At 43.9% G+C, this 19751-nt stretch overlaps 1 protein-coding gene across 1 annotated transcript in view; it reads right to left on the bottom strand.

The window, feature by feature from the left end:
• SH2D4B (SH2 domain containing 4B) overlaps nt 1-19751 on the bottom strand; it is a 204168-nt gene that overhangs the window by 86968 nt on the left and 97449 nt on the right. Inside the window, exon 7 of the mRNA XM_070945383.1 lies at nt 2964-3174. Within this exon, the coding sequence (XP_070801484.1) occupies nt 2964-3174 (211 nt within the window). The remainder of the gene's footprint in view (nt 1-2963; nt 3175-19751) is intronic.

Raw genomic sequence — 19751 nt, 5'->3', positions numbered from 1 at the left:
GCGGGGGTTCTTCCAAGCCTGGTCCCTGTCAATCTGACCACCCCATGTCTGCCAATCCAATACTCTCTGCTTCTCTTGGTCCGGCACCCCCTCTAGCTCCTCTACCAAAGCCTCGTCCCAAGCCTCTTTGTCCAAATCCTCTATTCAAGCCCCCTCTCATTCTTCGTTCTCCCCTTCTTGCTGCAAACTGCCCCCTCATCCCTGCTCCAAATTCAGGTCTTCTCATCATCCCTCTACCTCTCATCATCCGTCTGGGGCATTCTCTTTGCCAGTGGCCTTCTCCTTTACAATAGGCGCATTGGTTAGGACCCAGGGGTGTCCCCGGGTTGGGGTCGAAATTCATTCCTCCCTGTAGTGCTACTGCCAATAACTCCGCCTTCTTTTGCATTCTGGCATCTCTCTCCTTCTTTTCCACCTTATCCCTATTGACATATACCTTCCGTGCCAATTCCAACAATTCCGTCGTGTTCTTCCCTAGTGCTCCTTCTACCCGCTGCAATTTTCGCCGTATATCCTCATAACTTTGAGCTATAAACCTTTCATTCAACATCCGCACATTATCCCCCTGCCTTGGATCCACCTGTGTATATAACTCATACGCTTCAATCAATCTTTGCAGGAAACTCTCCGGGCTTTCATCCGCACCCTGCATCACTAGAGATGGCTTGGACATATTTACTGGGGGCTTCCCTGCTCTTCTAAGACTTTGCACCACCAAATTCTGATATTCCCTCAAACGTGTCCGGTCCTGTTCCTCCTTAGGGTCCCAGCCCGGATCTATTTCGGGCGCCCGGACCAACACCACCGGCTGCACATCCGCATCATTTGGCAACATCTCTTTCACACACTGCCTAACTGCCGCTTTCCACTTCTCTCGTTCTTCCGGAGTTAACAGAGTGCGTAACAACTGTTGTACATCCTGCCATGTTGGGTTATGTGTTAACATAATAGTTTGAAACAGGTCCGCCATCTCAGTGGGCTTAGTAGTCAGCGGCCCATAATGTTGCTTCCAATTTAAAAGATCCGTAGTAGTAAACGGCACGTATTGAAAAAGGGGCTGACGTTCCACCTGCCCCTGCTGGTTTACTATTATCTGATCCACCTGGCGCAAAGGCGCTGTAACTTCTTGCTTGCTAGCCTTCAACTTCGCTGTTACCGCGCGAGTTTGCACCCCCACCTGCTCTCCTCCTGTTCCTTCCTTCAACCCCTTATCATCCCGATCTTCTCCTTCACTCCGACTACCTTCTTCCAGCGGGGGACTTTTCCTTATTTTCGGTCTCGCCCCAGGATCGCTCATGCGTCTCTGATTTCCACCTCCCTCTCCTCCTACAGCTCCCGGCAACTGCTGCTGTTGGTCTGGGGGCTGCGCTGGGGGCTGCTGCTGCACTGGGGGCTGCTGCTGCACTGGGGGCTGCTGCTGCCACAATGGAGCATACGGTGGGGGTCTAACTAACTCCTCCTCATCTTCTGTCAATACTTTTCTCCTTCTTGAATATTCCTCTCCTCTTTTTGCCTGGGTTTTTTCTTGCTTGCTTCTCCCCCCTTCTCTCCCCCCTTTAATCTTTCCGCCAGATCTGGATACACACAGCCTGACCATTTCAGCCTGACACTGCAGCAAATCCTCAGCTTTTTCTGTTAGGGCTCTCGCCCATTGATCAATGTATTGAAATTGATCAAGATATTTATCCTGATTTACTACAATCACCCCCCACAACTTATCCACCGTTTCCTCCCTTAATGATCCCTGCGGGGGCCACCCTGTCCCCAATAATGGCCACACATGCTTACATAAAAATTTTAATCGCTCCTTTGATCCTTTCGGATAGGAAGGGTTGCTGAAATACTTGTCAAAACCTTTTAACATGCATGCCAAAGGAGTATTTGGCACGCTCTGAGCCCCTCCCATCTTATCGCACTGCTGTCGACTCGTAGCCCCGGAAACTCACGGCCACTAACGAGAAATGCGACGACTTAACCACCCACACAACCTGACACGGACTTCGTTAGGGTAGCCTACCCCGAGTCCAAGGGAGTGATCAAATCCCTTCTTCTGCCTTCAAAGGAGGCAGGTACAATACTCCTTTACAATATACTCACTTAAAAACGCTCCCACTCCATAGATTCCTGGCCAGGAATTTGTTCAGACCACCTTTCCTGCACCGCAGGGTTCTTGGACTCGATCAGAGCACCGTCGGGCCCACAGGGTTATCGCGGCTGTCTCCCGGAGATGTATCTCCGTGGCGCCTGGAGAATGTTCAGGAGCAACCTCCCGATGGTCCCGAGGGGTCGAAACGGTCCTCAGCGAAATATCGCCTTGCACCTAGTCCTGCTGCGGTCGCCAGCTGTTGCAGGAAAAATGACGGACTAGAACAAGCTCTTCAGTGCAGGAAAGAGTTTATTTGCGCAAGGTTCAAACAGTCCAAAGACAGCGAAAAGTCTGAACAGTGATGGCTGATTTCAACCAGATATTTATACAGTATAAAGACAAAGTTATTACGAAGAGTGCAACATTTCACACGTAGAAGTTACCCTTTAATCTATCTCTAGGAAAGACATAACAGCCTGGTTCCCACAGGCTCAGGTTCTCAGCTCCGGAGCTCAAGACATAATAAAAGAGGAGATAAGGGGCTCAAAGGCGCCTTAAGAGCAGTAAAGAGGACAGTAAGGGAAGCAGTTTTTCTTCTCTAGGATATACATGACATTTGGGGTGTAATAAACAGTAAACAACAGGATGTATCTGTTTAGGATCAGTTTGCCCTTTTACAATGCTGTACCTACGTCAAATACCATTTGTCAATTCAGCACCTTGGCACAGAAGAGGCACTTCTGCCTTGACCAAAGATTTGGATTTCTAATATTTGAGTTTTATCCCAATATCGAATCTTAGCCTGGCTCAACCTTGCTGAATACAATAGGGAAATCAATTCTAAATTCCACTTTTCTTTATGGGAATACAAACCAACCTGATTGGTGTTGCCACATTCAAGGATGGGATGGTGCAAGAACTGGCTGGCTTGGTTTCTTGTTTGATATTCAAACCAGCTGCCTGGAACAGACTACTTAGATCAGCCACTTTTCCTTTACGGATGGCCCGTAAGGAGTGCCTCCGATACTCATCACGAGCTTGGCGAGCCTTGTGGCTCCTTTCTTCATCTGCCACCTTGGAACGATGTACTGCAGGCAGGCCAACAGGAAGGAAAGAAAGAATCATAAATATCTCCCTTGTTTTTCTTTTCCTTTCCATTATCTACTGTAATGGTCTGTAAGAAGAACGTTGGGATGCAGGAGAAGAAGCTACAGGCCAGGCAACCATCAGATGAGAGATGTCTTGGCCTTCTGGGTAGAAAAAATATGCTAAAACACCTTCACATAGTGGAGACGATGCCCAGGTGGAGAAAGGCAATCAAGCAGTAAGTTTGGATTTCTGGAGCTTTTCTGAACAAGGTGAAGTCACATGTCAGCCTTCCCGAGTAGACCAGACAAAAAAAAAAAGAGTAGATGAGTTAATTCAACTTTATTGTAAGGTTGCATTAACAGAATTTAAGAAGCCTAAAAGTATAAATCTCTCACCATCTATTTTTGTAGCCTGATAAGTTAGGGAGGTGTCAGGGTTCTGAGTTGACAGGAGAATCCTTTTTGAGGGTCTTTCTCTGTCTGTTGGGCATCTTTGGGTTCTCCTCCCCCTTATCTGATTGTTCCATGGGCAGCGTCTCTTCCCCCCATCTTCCAAGGTCATTCACACATACTATTATGCCATGACATTACCCACCTGTGCTCTGGAAGGTAGATGCTGAGGAAGAAAGAAGCTGAGGAAGAAAGATCAAGGTCAGAAACCTTAAGTGGAGCCTGCTAAAAAGACACTGAGTTTGCCCACTTCATTCTCTAGAGCACGTTAGAATGGGAACATTTTTAAAGTTATGGAGTTCTTCAGTCCCTCAAAAAACACAAGAGATATCTCAGTCCACAGAAAGGGAAGTGTCTCTAATGAGTTCTCTGGAAATTAAAGGCAAGGAAGGATAGAACTGTTTTTAAGCTTGTATGATGTTGTTACTGTTGTCAGGGTTCCAACCAATGCCCTAATTAAATCATGAGCCTCAAGCCAAGCTTCAAAAGAAATCCAGTTATTTATTAGGAGCGTCATGTCGGAACAGACCAAGTGAAACCAACTCTGACCTCACTTAATTCATATCTTGGCTCTGACCCTGTTTTCCCCTCCCCCCAAGCTGTGTCATTAGTCACATTCCCCAACAAAGCAATTTCGCGGGTTGTAGAAGTCACTCCCTCTGGTCACTGTGGGTCTCCCTGGAGATGACTTTGACATTGCCAGCTGGAATGTGCTTTGTTTTGACTGAAATGCAAGTTCCTCGATGCAGTTGCGAGGCTTGATTCCCCATCCCCCTGCCTATGGCAACTCGAGAGCAGGTCAGGAATGCTTTGCAAGTTGACAACTGTAAGCTTACAATAAAGGTAGTGTTGGTACTTGTTACTTGGTTTCTTGCCTAAAAAAACTTGGTTTTTCGCCGTGCTCTCAAAACTTTTCTATTTCAGCAAGCTGGCCTGGCCTAACTCCCATTTTTTAAATTTTTTAAATTTTTTAATTTGTGATTTTATAAATTGGGTGTTTTAATCTGTGTTTCGGCCGAAATATTTAATAATTTTAAGGGATTTTTTAAATATTTGTATTATCTGTATTTTATCTTGGCTGTTCACCGCCCTGAGTCCTTCGGGAGTAGGGCGGTATAGAAATTTGATTAATAATAATAATAATAATAATAATAATAATAATAATAATAATAATAATAGACTACTTCAAAGGGCTCACATCTACATATGAGATGACACAAGAAAACGAGTTTGGTCTAGTGGTTAAGGCATCAGGCTAGAAAATAGGAGTCTGTGAGTTCAATTCTGACCTTGAAAGCCAACTGGGTGACTTTGGACCAATCACCAAGAGATTGTGAGTTCTAGTCCTGTTTTAGGCATGAAAGCCAACTGGGTGGCCCTGAGCCACTCATTCTCTCTCAGTCCAACCCACCTTACAGTGTTGTTGTTTTGGGGAAAATAGGAAGAGGAAGGTGTGTTGGATACATCCATCACCTTGAGTTATTTATAAAAATAACAGTGGGATACAAATAAATCATTAAATATGCAAAATCTCATTTGGTAGCAGTAATCACTGGCCTTTCCCAGACTTGATAACTAAGTAGGGTTGAGAAATCAAAAGCATCCTGGATGCTATGAACAAACCAGTGATATACGATCACCAATAAAATTGCAATAATACAACTTGAAATTTCATTTTTATTTTTCTATATGCTGAGCTACCATGTTAAGATTTGTCCACGAAATAAGGTTCCCCCAAAGTAAGATCAAACTCAAAAAGCCACTGAGTCAGGCATCAGATAAGATGGAGTTGAAGTCTCTCCAAATGGGGCTAAAGAGTCGGTCCCAATGCACAAAGGCCAACAATCGTCAGTTTTTTCAGAAATAACTAATTTCGAGCTCTATTTCAAATACCTCTCCACAGAGTTGATAGTTTATAATCTGGGATTGTAAAGGAAAGTTAATCGATGAGAGCACCAATTGCAAAATAAAATGAAAATGCTTTGCAGAATTTCTTTCTTCCTTCCTTCCTCTCTCTCTCTCCCTCCCTCCCTCCCTCCTTCCTTCCTTCCTTCCTCCCTTCTTTCTTTCTTTCTTTCTTTCATGAGCTATATCCTTTCTTTTATAAACTCAGATCTCTTCATTCTGGCTGGATCACCTTTATTCCAGATCTTTCTACAGGCAGTCTGGATGTATAATATCTGATGTGAAATTGTGAGTTCAAATGTTTTTCTCGGCAGAACTATTACTCAATCTATATCTATGGAGATTCTCAGTCATCCAGGTCATGGTTGTCCCAAAGGTGCTTTTTCAAGAGACAGCTAGACTTTCTGGTTTTTCTTTGGAGATGTTTCACTTCTCATCCAAGAAGAGAGCTTCTCATGATTTGCTTCTCATCAAGAGAGCTGAAGATGCTTCTTGGATGAGAAGCAAAACATCTTCAAAGCAAAACAAGAAAGTCCAGTTGCCTCTTGAAAAATGCACCTTTGGGACACTCATCCTAAACTTCTCTAAATTTCCAGAAAATAAAATTAATTGGATAAATTGGATAAATTCTTTCTCCTTCGTTTTTGCTTCTTCATGTCCAAAATGAAGCATTGCATTAAAAAAAAGTACATAAACATTTTATTGCTCTAGTTCCATTTAACAGCAAATTTTATGAACTGCTTTGATGTGATATCCAACTGCATTTTTTAATATAAAGACATCAATGAATTCCTGCTCTTAGGGCTGAATTTGAGAAAAATGGCATCATTTGGGACAGATTAGAAGATGTTCATATGTTACGGTTCCATTTACTGTTTTGAAGAGCTGCAAGTCACAGGGAAACATATCATAAAGAGGTCCTTTAATAAGCATTTCCTTTTTTTATCATTTCCTCCAGCTGCTTGCTTGTTAATAGTCTTTGGTCTGTAGCTAATTGGGAATGAGTTGCACTTGCAACAAATAATTTGGATTTGAACTGTATTTAGCTGCAAATATTGCATCGTATGATTGTCTTCAGCCATAAAACAAAACCTGACTCTTGAAAAAATATGAGGTTGCCAATGAAAACTTAAGCAGATCATGGCTAATATTGATTATGCCCAAAATGATTGTGTCTGAATTGATAGCCCCATCTTTCAGCTGAGAGCTCAAAGCTCTTTTTGCCCAGCTCTGAGAAATGGGTTGGATGGAGAACTGACTGGATCAAAATTACTCAATGAGTCACATTGAGATATGAGTCTTGCAAGCAGAGTATTAACCCTTCTTGCTCTCCCTTCCTTTGCTTTCTTCTCTCTTCTTCTTCTCCTCCTCCTCTCTCATACATACACTTTCATGTGAACATTTCCAGTGAGCACAAAGGAGATTACAGATGAAGAAGGAATGTTTTAGCCTCTCCTCAGTTTCCAGCAGCAGTGCTTCCCTGTACTCCATTGAAATGTTGGGGAGTCAACAGTGACACTGTTCATTGATCTCATGAGAAGCAAACACACATACCTAGGAAATAGAATAGGAGTAAGGAGTAACCAGAGTTATTAAAAGTCAATCTAATCCTGTGTAGCTGTAGGAGAAGAAATGGCAGAACCTGGGGGTGGAGTGAAAAGGGGAATCAGCCTAGAAAGCCCTATGTAGCCACAAGCAAACTCCAAGTCCAATCCTCCTGGATTGTCATTCATCCTTATCTAACTCTAACCAGATGCTGACTGTTAGGAATTGTCTTGAATTTTCCTTCAGTAGCCATCATCACCACCACCACCACCATCTCCTAACTTCATTTTTTTACAGTTCAAGATGAGTACACAATGTCCCAACCTCCTAATTTCTCACAAAACCTTATGAGGTAGTCTGGCTTGAGAGACAGTCTTCCAGTCCAGCACCTGAATTAATACACCAAAGTATCTGTTTAAGAACTGATTGCAATTAAGAGGTGAGTTGGCTTTAATTTTTACAAAAAGACCTATTTTGGCTTTCCATGTTCAGAACACATTGCCTAAGTGCAAGCTTTGGCCTTTTGTGATCCCAGCATCAGTATTACCTCACTGATAAGTAAGGTATCAGTTTTGAAAGCCATATTAGGCTGGAAGCTTCCATGCTGCCACCTTCTCATCAGCGGTGGGTTCTAAATTTTTTTATTACTGGTTCTGTGGGCATGGCTTATATTGTGGGGTGGCTTGGTGGGAGGGTAATGTGACTGGTGGGCATGGCCAACTTTTTTTTTAACTTTTAAAAGCATTTTTTTCTACAACCTTAAGAGGTTGCAGAAAAAAATTATTTGAAAAGCCTCTGCCAATCAGGCAACTCAGCTGGGATCGTCAGAGGCTTTTCAAAGCATTTTTTTTACCAGCTCTTCGGCTGAAGAGGTTGCAGAAAACAATGCTTTGAAAAGCCTCTGCCAATCAGGCAATTCAGCTGAGATTTTCAGAGGCTTTTCAAAGAATTTTTTTAGCACCTCTTCAGCTGAAGAGGTTGTAGAAAACATGTTTTGAAAAGCCTCTGACGTTCCCAGCTGAGCCGTGGGATCATCAGAGGCTTTTTTTTACTTTTAAAAGCATTTTTTCGTCCAAAGAGGTTGTAGAAAAAATGCTTTTAAAAATAAAAAAAAAAGCCTCTGATAAGGTGGGCGGGGTAAGCGAGCAGCGACTGGGCCAGGGACCGGTTCGGGGGCATGGCCAGCCAATGTTATTACCAGTTCTTGGAACTACTACAAATTTTTACTACCGGTTCTTGAGAACCAGTGTGAACCGGGAGCAACCCACCACTGCTTCTCATGTGTGGGAAAGTAGGAGGGGAGATTTAGTAGAGGGGTTGTCTGTAGCAACTTGGGCGTCCTCCTGGATTCACGGCTGTCTTTAGAAGAGCACTTGACGGCTGTGACCGGGAGGATTTTTCATCAGGTTCACCTGATTCGCCAGTTGCGTCCCTTTCTGGATCGGGACTCCTTACGCACAGTCACTCATGCCTTCGTCACCTCCCACCTGGACTATTGTAATGCTCTCTACATGGGGTTCCCCTTGAGGAGCACCCGGAGGCTCCAACTGGCGCAGAGTGAGGCCACACGGGTGGTAATGGGAGCGACATGGCATTCCCATGTAACACCCCTCCTGCGCAAGCTGCACTGGCTCCCGGTGATCTTCCGGGTGCGCTTCAAGGTTTTGGTTATCACCTTTAAAGCGCTCCATGGCTCAGGACCTGGGTACTTGCGGGACCGCCTACTACCACCAATAGCCTCCCACCGGCCGGTACGCTCTCATAGAGAGGGGCTCTTCCGGGTACCGTCGGCCAAACAATGTTGACTGGCGGCCCCCAGGGGGAGAGCCTTCTCTGTGGGGGCACCTACTATCTGGAACGAGCTCCCCCCAGAGATACGGAAGATCCCGGATCTGTGCACCTTCCGCCGCGCTCTAAAGACCTTTTTATTTCACCAGGCGGGCCTGGCCTAACTTTCTCCCTCTTTTTAAACATTTTTAATATTTTTAAATATTTTTTAGTATTTTTGATATTCAAAGTTTAAATTTGTTTTAAATTGAGGGGTTTTAAATCTGTCTGGGCCAAACTATTTAATTCGATTTTATCTCTGCTTTTTAAATTTTGTATGTATGTATTTTATTGTTAGCTGTTCACCGCCCTGAGTCCTTCGGGAGTAGGGCGGTATATAAATCAAATAAAAAGTAAAGTAGACATAATAGCATTCTTCCTGTTGGTCAAGGTCAGGGCAATTCTGCATTTGGAGAAGGAGTGGTCAGAGTGCTGTCTCGAGATGGGATGGATGGTGATTGGAGCATGTGATCGGCTGAGGACTGAGGGGATGGTTTTGTGGGTTTTGATTTACTGAGGGAAAACCCAGACACTCAGATGTGCCAGTTTACCTATTCTAGTAAATAGAACTTTGAAAAATGCTTGCTTCAGGGTTTTACTTGGAGTTGAGGAGTTTTCTGGAACGCTGAGATAAGATGGAATTTAAAAGTGTCAACTGCATTGAGGAGACCCTTCCTTAGCTATGGAAGCTCCCTAGAAAACTTTGAGCTAATTATTTTAAACAGAATAACAGAGATGGAAGGGATCCTGGAAGTCTTCTAGTCCAATCTCCTGCTCAAGCATGACTCACTCCATCCCAGACAAATGGTTTTCCAATCTCTCCTTGAAAGCCTCCAGTGATGGAGCACCCACAATATCTGAAGGCAAGTCGTTCCACTGATTAATTGTTCTCACTGTCAGGAAATTTCTCCTTAGTTTCTAGATTGGTTCTTTCCTTGATTAGTTTCCATCCATTTTCTACTTGCCCCACAGGAGAGAAAGAGAAGACAGTATGCATGTGACTTTGAACTCCTGGAAAAAAAGGTTGCTGCAGCAAAAGAACTTTTGAAAACAGAATATAAGGATGATGAGAATTTTATTTCTGTTTGTCTGCATAATTGTTTAGAAGAAACAAATTGGTTGTGGTGAAAGAGCAGTAGAGATATTTATGAAGTTATAAACAGTTCAGGGAAAGAGTAAACCTTTTCTCCCTTCCCAAGCATTCAAATTTCATTTGCCTTTTTTAAAAGGGGGGGGGTAGATTAATTCATGGAAGGCAGTTTTTTCTGTGGTTATTAGTTGTGACAGCTAAATTGAATTTTCATTGCATTCACAGAATGCAATTCCACTGTAGTTTAGATCCTAAATTAAGCAAGAAAAAGGCCACCAGAGTCATCACACCTGCTTGAAGAAAGCTAAGGTATGTGATGGGGCCACTGTCCAAGTAATGCACCAGATAGATCTTATTTTGACCTGGTTGATGGAGTTCTCAGATGGAAATTCAGAAGAGAGCCAGTTTTTGCGTTTTAAAAGTCGCTTTTTTAAAAAAAAGAGGATTAAAGAGTTTATCTCAATTACCTAGAAGAAAGCAATGTTATTACTTGTTTGGCTCAGCAAAAAAAGAACCACAGCAGTGAATTAAGCAGAACACCGAAATTAGTAACGCTTTGCCTATTGACTTGGCAGTCGGTAGCACTGGGATGAGATGAATCCTCATTCATTTAGAAATTCTATCCACTAACTAAATTAGTTGCATCCTCAATATCCCTGCAACGTTCACTGCCCACAGTAGCTGCACTCAGTCCAACACCACCCCTTCTGACTCCTGGCAGCATTGAGCAGAGCAGCTGACTTGAAAGCTGAAAGACCTGATGGGACCAGCTCTGCCCCTCATGGATAAATTGGGCTTCTACTGACAGCACAAAGTAGCAAATTAAGGCCCACTAACAGCTCTGCAACTTCTTGGCTGCCGAGGCTGGCTGTAGAACTGAGGGGGAGAGGAGGACATAGGAAAAATCGGCCATCATCTCTTGGGTTGTGTGAAGGCATAAACCTGGGTCAGACACAGCCCAGAGATGCTAACTAAAGAAGGTGTGGCAAGAATTATGCCAAAAGACACTCTTCATCAATCTGGATAACCTCTCTTGAAAACCCTTCATCAACCTGGATTCCAACTTTTGGATATCCTTCATCCAACTGGATACTATCTTTTGGATAGCCTTGAAGGAGGCGGTGGTGAGGCCCCTCCTCAAGAAGCCGGCCTTGGATCCAGCCGTTTTGAGTCATTTTTGTCCAGTCTCCAACCTCCGCTTTCTAGTGAAGGTTGTTGAGAGTGTAGTGGCGCGTCAGCTCCCGCTGGCCCTGGATGAAGCGAATTACCTTGACCCATACCAATCGGGTTTCAGGCCCGGGTACAGCATGGAGACGGCATTGGTCACACTGGTGGATGATCTCTGGAGGGCTCGGGGCAGAGATTATTCCTCTGTTCTGGTCCTATTAGATCTTTCGGCAGCTTTTGATACCGTCGACCATGGTATCTTGCTGCGTTGCCTCGAGGGGTTGGGAGTGGGAGGCACCGTTTTATGGTGGTTCTCCTCCTACCTCTTGGGTCAAATGCAAGTGGTGTTGGCAGGGGAGCAGAGATCGACCCAAGGGTCGGTTCTCTCACCCCTTCTGTTCAACATCTATATGAAACCGCTGGGAGAGATCATCTGTGGTTTCGGGGTGAGGTACCATCAATATGCTGATGACACTCGGCTCTTTTTATCCACCCTGAACCAGCACAGTGATGCCCTCGACGTGATGACCCAGTGCCTGGAAGCGGTATGGGTCTGGGTGGGAAGGAACAGACTTTGACTCAACCCGGCCAAGACCGAGTGGCTGTGGGTACCGGCATCTTGGTCCATGTGAGAGGTTCCATCGCTGGCTATAGGGGGTGAAGTTTTACCCCCTGTAGACAGGGCACGCAACTTGGGTGTCCTCCTGGATTCACGGTTGAGTTTAGAAGACCATATAACGACCGTGACCAGGGGGGCATATGCCCAGATTCGTCTGGTGTGCCAGTTGCGCTCCTACCTGGACTGGGATGCCTTACACACAGTTACCCATGCGCTAGTCACCTCCTGTATTGACTACTGTAATACTCTCTACATGGGGCTGCCCTTGAGGACCACTTGGAGGCTTCAGCTAGTGAAAGATAGGAAAAGACTCAGAGAACTTGACTTAGGATACATAATCTGTTCACTGGAGGATTTATTGAAGATTAGAAAGAAGAAATTAAATGGAACAATGAAAACTGAACTAATAAACATGGCAATAAAAGAAGGGTGTGGCAATAGAAGAAGGACGTGATGATACCATATATGGAATAGCTTCAGAATCAACTTTGTAGAACTTATAACTTTGATGACATTGAAATGGAAAAGATATATACTTGGACAGACTGGATAAAGGAATAATGGAATATATTATGTAACAAGACAAGAAAATATTATATTTTGATTTAAATGAATGTAACAGCTTCTGGGTGGTTGAATAATGCTAGGAGATACTTTTTTCTTTCTTTCTTTTCCTTCTCTATGCTCTCTCTCTATTTCTTTCTTGTAGTATCCTTTTCTTCATTTCTTTTCCCCTCTATTTTTTTTAAATCCATTTTACTTCTTTTGTTATATTTCTACTCTCTTCCTTTTTCCTTTTTTCTCCTTTTTAGTGTTGCCTTATTTTTGTGCGTGTTTCTTTTATTGTAATTATTAAAATTATTGCTATTACTCTCTCCTTTTTTTCTATTATTATTTTCATATAAATATATAAACAATTTGATTAAGAAATAAGAGCATAAATGATTGAAGAAAAACATGATTTTTGGGTGTTCTAATGCCCTTTTAAATTTTGAATTTTTAACTAGCACTACTTACAGATTTAATAATCTGGAAGAAAATATTTACTTTTAAAGGCATTGGATGTTAAAAAGAATTATTTATAGAATTAAGAACCATAAAAAAATGATTTTAAAGTGTTTCAAAATGTTTCCTATTGAAAATAAGAAACAAGCATGGAATGGGAGAAAACTTAAGAGAGAATAGGAGATAAGATATTTATTGAAATATACTTTTATCTTAAATTGGTAAGAGATACGGAGGAGAATAGATTGGAAAACAATATTGGTAACATATTCCAAAACAATTTGGAGCTAAACAACTGAATAAGAGATAAATGTTATGAATTAGTTAAATAAATGAATTTAGGAGTGGAGGAAAGCATGACTCTGGAGATCAGTGAAAGCAAAGCTGTGACCCAGTTTTACAAATAAGGTAGGAGTGGAGAAAAGCATCATACTGGAGAACAGTTAAAGTAAACTGGGAACCAGTTAAAAATAAAAAAAAAGAGTTAGGAGTGGAGGAAAGCATACGCTGGTCAACAGTTAAAGCAAAGCTGTGAACCAGCCAAAATATTGAGTTAGGAGTGGAAGAAAGCATACGCTGGTTAACAGTTAAAGCAAAACTGTGAACTAGCTAAAAATAAAAAGTTAGGAGTGGAGGAGACTATACCTGGGGATCAATTGAAATAAAGTTGTGAACCAGTTAAAAATAGGGGTAGGAGTGGAGGAAAGCATTGCTGGAAGGCAACTACTTGAGTTGTGAACCAGTTTTATAATAGATTTAGGAGGAGTTAAGGAGAAGGTTGGTGTGCAGTTAAAATTATACTGTGAACCAGCCAAAATAATTAAGATAAGGAGTGGAGGAAAACATTGCTGGAAAGCAGCTGATTAAGATGTGAACCAGCTAAAAAATAAATTTAGGAGGAAGTGGAAGAGATTTTACCGGAGAATAGTAGCTAAACTGTGAACCAGTTTAAATAAATACAGATAGGAGTATTGGAAAATACAGCTGGGAAATAGATATTTAAACTATGAACCAGTTAAAAATTAGATTTAATAAAATATGAGAATAAACTTGAAATAAATAAAATAAAGTATTGTGGAAGTAACAAACTATAGAAGGAAATGTTGATTGTTTATGAAATGACTTTAAGAGAGGAGGAAAATACTTTTTGTCAAGATTATGGATATTAGATGTCATTTAAGAGAAGTAAAATATAGATTTGAGGTAATGGGTTTTAGGATTGAGGAATATATATGAAATATTGATTGTTAAAATGATAAAGTTTTAGAACAGTGTTTATTGTTTAGAATTTTGGGTGTAATAGTAGAATGATAAATGTTTAGAATAAGATTTTTTTTCTTTTTTCTTTTTCTTTTTTTTAAAGATGTAAATGGATAAAATTTGGAACAAAATTGATTGAGGGAATGTGAATAATTGTACTCATTTTATGCCGGACCAAACCCTTGCTCTAAAATGATGTGTTTTATGTTTAAAAAAATATAAAAAATTTGGGGGAAAAACCTAATTTGGATTCCAGCTTTTGGGTATCCTTCATCAACCTGGAAACCTTTTCCTAGATACTCTTCATCAACCTAGAAACCTCCTGAAAGCACTTCATTAACCCGGATACCATCTTTTGGATACCTTTCATCAACCTGGAAATTTTCTCCTGGATACTCCATCAATCTGGATACCTTTTATTAATCTGCATCTCTCCAAAAGTGATGGAATAGGGATGACAGCAGTTGGAGTCCAACATTTTTTGTAGGCATTGAGTTAGGGAACCCCACCCTGAATGATTCAACAAGCATATTTTTATATGAATCAGATAAAGGTGTTAATGGAATTTCTCAAAGTTTTAAAAAACTGTAACAAGGTTTTCTCTCTTTTCTCTTTTCTATAGAGATAGATAGATAGATGGACTGATGGTTAGGGTTAGGGTTAGGGTTAGGGTTAGGGATAGGGATAGGGATAGGGATAGGGATAGGGATAGGGTTAGGGATAGGGATAGGGATAGGGATAGGGTTAGGGTTAGGGTTAGGGTTAGGGTTAGGGTTAGGGTTAGGGTTAGGGTTAGGGTTAGGGTTAGGGTTAGGGTTAGGGACAGGGACAGGGACAGGGACAGGGACAGGGACAGGGTTAGGGATAGGGATAGGGATAGGGATAGGGATAGGGATAGGGTTAGGGTTAGGGATAGGGTTAGGGTTAGGGTTAGGGACAGGGACAGGGACAGGGTTAGGGATAGGGATAGGGTTAGGGATAGGGATAGGGATAGGGATAGGGATAGGGATAGGGATAGGGATAGGGTTAGGGTTAGGGTTAGGGTTAGGGTTAGGGTTAGGGTTAGGGCAGGTACAGATCCCTTCTAAAAATCATTAGAAGGGAGGGGAATTGGAATTTGGACTAACAGCATTTAGTTGCATAATTACAAATATTTCTTAATGATATGCATTTATTTATAAAATTACATTTCATGTTTCCACTGTTAAACACAATCCCAGCAGAGAAATCCAATGCATTTTGCATTCATTTTGCATGCAGCTGTGGGGTTTTTTAGCTGTGTCCTTTGTTAAATTTTTAAGGGGTTCTGGGAGGGGGATAGTGGGTTTTATGAAAATGGGTTTGGGGGGTAACCCACAAGGGGTTGGGCCTAGTCCAACAGGGGGCTATGTGACTGGGGCTGCGGGGTCAGGGGTCGAGGAGGGGGCTAGTTTCCATACCAATGAGGGCTGGTCCATCGGTGCTATGTGTGGGAGGGGCAGACATGGCGGGAGCAGGGGGCCATATCATGTTAGGGGAGTGCGCACTCGCTATCTTCAAGCGATTGAGCACTCCGGCCCCCAATGCTCTTCTTGTTCCCTGGGTTGCGCAGATCCTCAGGGCCCGGTTGATGTTGTGCAACGCTAGGTCCATGGTAAATAAAGCCCCCCTTATTTGTGATCTCATTCAGGAGGGAGGAGCGGACCTGGCGGGTATTACGGAGACCTGGTTGGGCCTGGAGGGGGGTCCCCCTCGTTGAAATGTGCCCACCAGGTTTCCGCGCATTCCATCAGCCAAGGTCTCGGGAGGGGTGGGAGAGGTGGCGGTTGTTATTAAGGAAGGTCTTGGTCCGAGGGAGGCCACTGTGCCTCAGATAGTCAGATGTGAGTCCCTACTTGTGAAATGGGGCCGTGGGGGCCAGATGGGCTTGCTGGTCATGTACCTGGCTCCCTACCACATGGTGGCGGCCTTGCCTGGGCTGCTCAGCGGGATAGCCGAGGTGGCCCCAGGCTTATGGTCATGGAGGATTTCAACCTGCCATCTATTGGTGAAAGGTCTGAGGTGGCTCAGGAGTTCATGGCTTCCATGACGGCCATGGACCTGACCCAGTTAGTTCTTGGCCCCACTCACACGGGACCTGGTTTTTGTCTCTGGCCAGTGGCAGAAAGGTTTTGATATAGGGGATATTGTGATCGAGCCTTTGTCATAGTCAGACCATTCTCTCTTTCGACGACCTTCAAACCGCTACACCTTGCTGCAGGGAGGCGGAACCAATCAGGTGGTTCTACCCCAGGTACCTGATGGACCCTGATAGGTTCCAGACAGAGCTTGGGCCATTCCCTGAGGTTCTGGCCCATGATGCGGCTGAAGACCTGGTGGCCACCTGGGATAGGGTGGCCACTGAAGTTTTGGACCTCATTGTGCCTTTGCAGCCTCTGACCTGGTGCCAATCCCAGGTGGCTCTCTGATTTTTCAAGGAGCTGAGGGAAATGAAGCACCGGAAAAGACGCCTAGAGAGTGGTTGGAGGGCCAGCCAGTCCGAATCTGACCGAACACTGGTGAGGTCTCATATTAAGACCTACCTAGTGGCGATAAAAGCGGCAAAGTGTAACTACTTTTCCGCTCTTATCACATCTGCAGATAACCGCCCAGCTGCCCTGTTTAGGGTCACCCACTCCCTGCTCCATCTGGGAGCGCGGGAAGACCCCTTGGAGGGTAGAGCTGAGGATTTTGTACAGTATCTGCAGGACAAAATCACTCAAATTCGGGAAGGCTTGGACTCCAATGGGATAGGTTCAGACGGGGTGATGGAGGAAGGTTTTGAGAGTGTTATCTGGGAGGAGTTTGACCCGGTGACTCCTGAAGACATGGACAAGATTCTGGGTAGACTTAGCGCGGCCACATGTTTATTGGACCCGTGTCCCTCCTGGCTGGTGCTGGCTTCCCGGGAGGTTACACGATGCTGGCTCCAGAGGATTATCAATGCTTCTTTGAGTGAGGGTTGCTTTCCCGCCACCTTGAAAGAGGCGGTGGTGAGGCCCCTCCTCAAGAAGCTCTCTCTGGATCCGGCTGCTTTAGCGAATTATCGTCTAGTCTCCAATCTCCGCTTTGTGGTGAAGGTTGTTGAGAATGTGGTGGTGCGACAGTTTCCCCAGTACCTGGGTGAAGCGGTCTATCTTGATCCATTCCAGTCAGGTTTCAGACCTGGGTACAGCACGGAAACGGCATTGGTTGCATTGGTTGATGATCTCTGGAGGGCTCAGAACAAGGGTTTTTCCTCTGTCCTGGTCCTATTAGATCTCTCAGCGGCTTTTGATACCATCGACCATGGTATCATGCTGCACCGGTTGGAGGGGTTGGGAGTGGGAGGCACTGTGCTGCAGTGGTTCTCCTCCTTTCTCTCTGACCAGTCGCAGTTTGTGTTGACAGGGGGGCAGAGGTCGACCTCGAGGTGCCTTATGTGTGGGGTGCTGCAGCGATCACTCCTCTCACCCCTTCTGTTCAACTTTTATGTTAAGCCACTGGGTGAAATCATCCGTGGTTTCGGGGTGCAGTTTCACCAGTACGCTGATGACACCCAGCTGTACATCTCCACCCCGGACCACCCCAATGATGCCCTTGAAGTGATGTCCCGGTGTCTAGAGACCGTGCGGATCTGGATGGCGAGAAACAGGCTCAAGCTCAACCCATCCAAGACTGAGTGGCTGTGGCTTCTGGCATCCCAATATAGTCAGTTGATGCCATCTCTGACTATTGGGGGTGAATCGTTGGCTCCCATGGAGAAGGCTCGCAACTTAGGTGTTCTCCTGGATGCAAAGCTGTCCTTAGAAGAACATGTGATGGCCGTGTCCAGGGGGGCTTTTTATCAGGTTCGTCTGATCCGTCAGTTGCGTCCCTTTCTGGATCGGGACTCCCTACGCACGGTCACTCATGCCCTCATCACTTCCCCCCTGGACTACTGTAATCCTCTCTACATGGGGCTCCCCTTGAAGAGCACCCGGAGGCTCCAACTGGTCCAGAATGTGGCCGTGTGGGTGATTATGGACCTGGGTATCTACAAGACCGCCTGCTGCTACCAATAGCCTCCCACCAGCCAATTTGCTCCCACAGAGAGGGGCTCCTCCGGGTGCCATCGGCCAAGCAATGTTGGCTGGCGACCCCCAGGGAGAGAGCCTTCTCTGTGGGAGCTCCTGCCCTCTGGAACAAATTGCCCCCCCGAGAGGTGGAGGATTCCCGACTTACGCACCTTCTGCCTGGCCCTTAAGACGCTTTTATTTCAACAAGCCAGGCTGGACTAATTTTTTAAATTTTTTAAATTTTTTAATCATCAATTCTTAATTTTATATGTTTAAAACGGGTAGTTTTTATTTTAATTAGATATGGGGCAAACTATTTAATATTTTTTAAATTGTTTTTTAAATTTTATATCTGTGTGTTTTATTCTGGCTGTACACCGCCCTGAGTCCCTTTGGGAGAAGGGCGGTATATAAATTAAATTAATAAATAAATAATAAATAAATAAATCCAAGCCCACATTAAAGGCAATGTACATACATACATGTATGCATGTATACACACACACACACACACACACACACACACACTGTATATACAGATACTCTCAGTGGATAAATTTAGTTCAAACACTCTTTAAAATAAATGTTTAAAACCACAAATCCCTGAACACCCCAGAATTCTAGGTATATCACAGAAAATGAGAGATAATTTTCAAATCCTTTGCAGTTCTTGCCTAATTTAAGGTCTTGCCTCTTCAATCTTCCCAAGGAAGCAGGACTCTTATTGTTCCAAAAGGAGCTTTTATTGAAAGGTTTGTGATAACAAGAGATCTAGGCAAAAAGTGAAGCCTCTCACTTAAGACCAGCTATTTAAAGCAATGTTAACCAAACTCCTCCCACACTACATCATTGCAGGGAAACAGAAACAGAAACTTCATATACAGATCACTCCATTCCAGGGGTGGGTTCTAAAAACTTTTACTACCGGTTCTGTGGGCGTGGCTTATTTTGTGGGTGTGGCTTGATGGTCATGTGACAATTATTTAGGATTTAGCAGAGGTACTGCTCTACCAGGCTTTTAACTGCTTGCAGAGCTGTACAGATCTACCCATTTATTTTTGCAGGCACTGATCTACTCATGTATTTTTGCAGGCACCGGTCTACTCATTTGTTTTCTTTTAACACTGATCAGCTGTAGGCAGCCCTTTGAACCCCCGTGGCAAGAGTTTAAACAGTTTTTTTCCCTCTAGCCATCAGCTGGGACTCAGGAGGCAACAATAGATTGGGGGTGGGGCCAAATAAAAGGTAAGAATAATGCGGGGGGTGGGGGAGGCACGGGGGGGGCAGAACCGGTTCGGTGACAACATATCGTCACCGCTACAGGCTCGGGAGAACCAGGCCGAACCGGGAGGAACCCACCACTGCTCCATTCCCCCCCCACTTCCTACCACCAAAATGCCAGTGTCCCTGTAGAAATATCTGGGACCTGACACTCATTGCAAAATATGGGACTTTCAGATTACATTTACTTATGCTTACCATACAAATAGTTACTTTTCTTGCTTAGTTTTCATAAATGATTGTAAGATCCATCCCCATGTCCCTGCCTTCATCCCCAGCTCGGAATTGAGATAGGTTCAAGTCATTCGTAACTGGAGCAGAGATAAAATAATCTTTCCTGCCTTTTTCCAACACAGTGGAAATTGTTAAGTTC

This window comes from Pituophis catenifer, unplaced genomic scaffold (genome assembly GCF_029215685.1).
Source record: "Pituophis catenifer annectens isolate HBS135680 unplaced genomic scaffold, rPitCat1.0.hap2 SCAF_6, whole genome shotgun sequence".
Taxonomy (NCBI): domain Eukaryota; kingdom Metazoa; phylum Chordata; class Lepidosauria; order Squamata; family Colubridae; genus Pituophis; species Pituophis catenifer.
The sequence above is the reverse complement of the archived record's forward strand: the minus strand, read 5'-3'. Positions and strand labels throughout refer to the sequence as shown.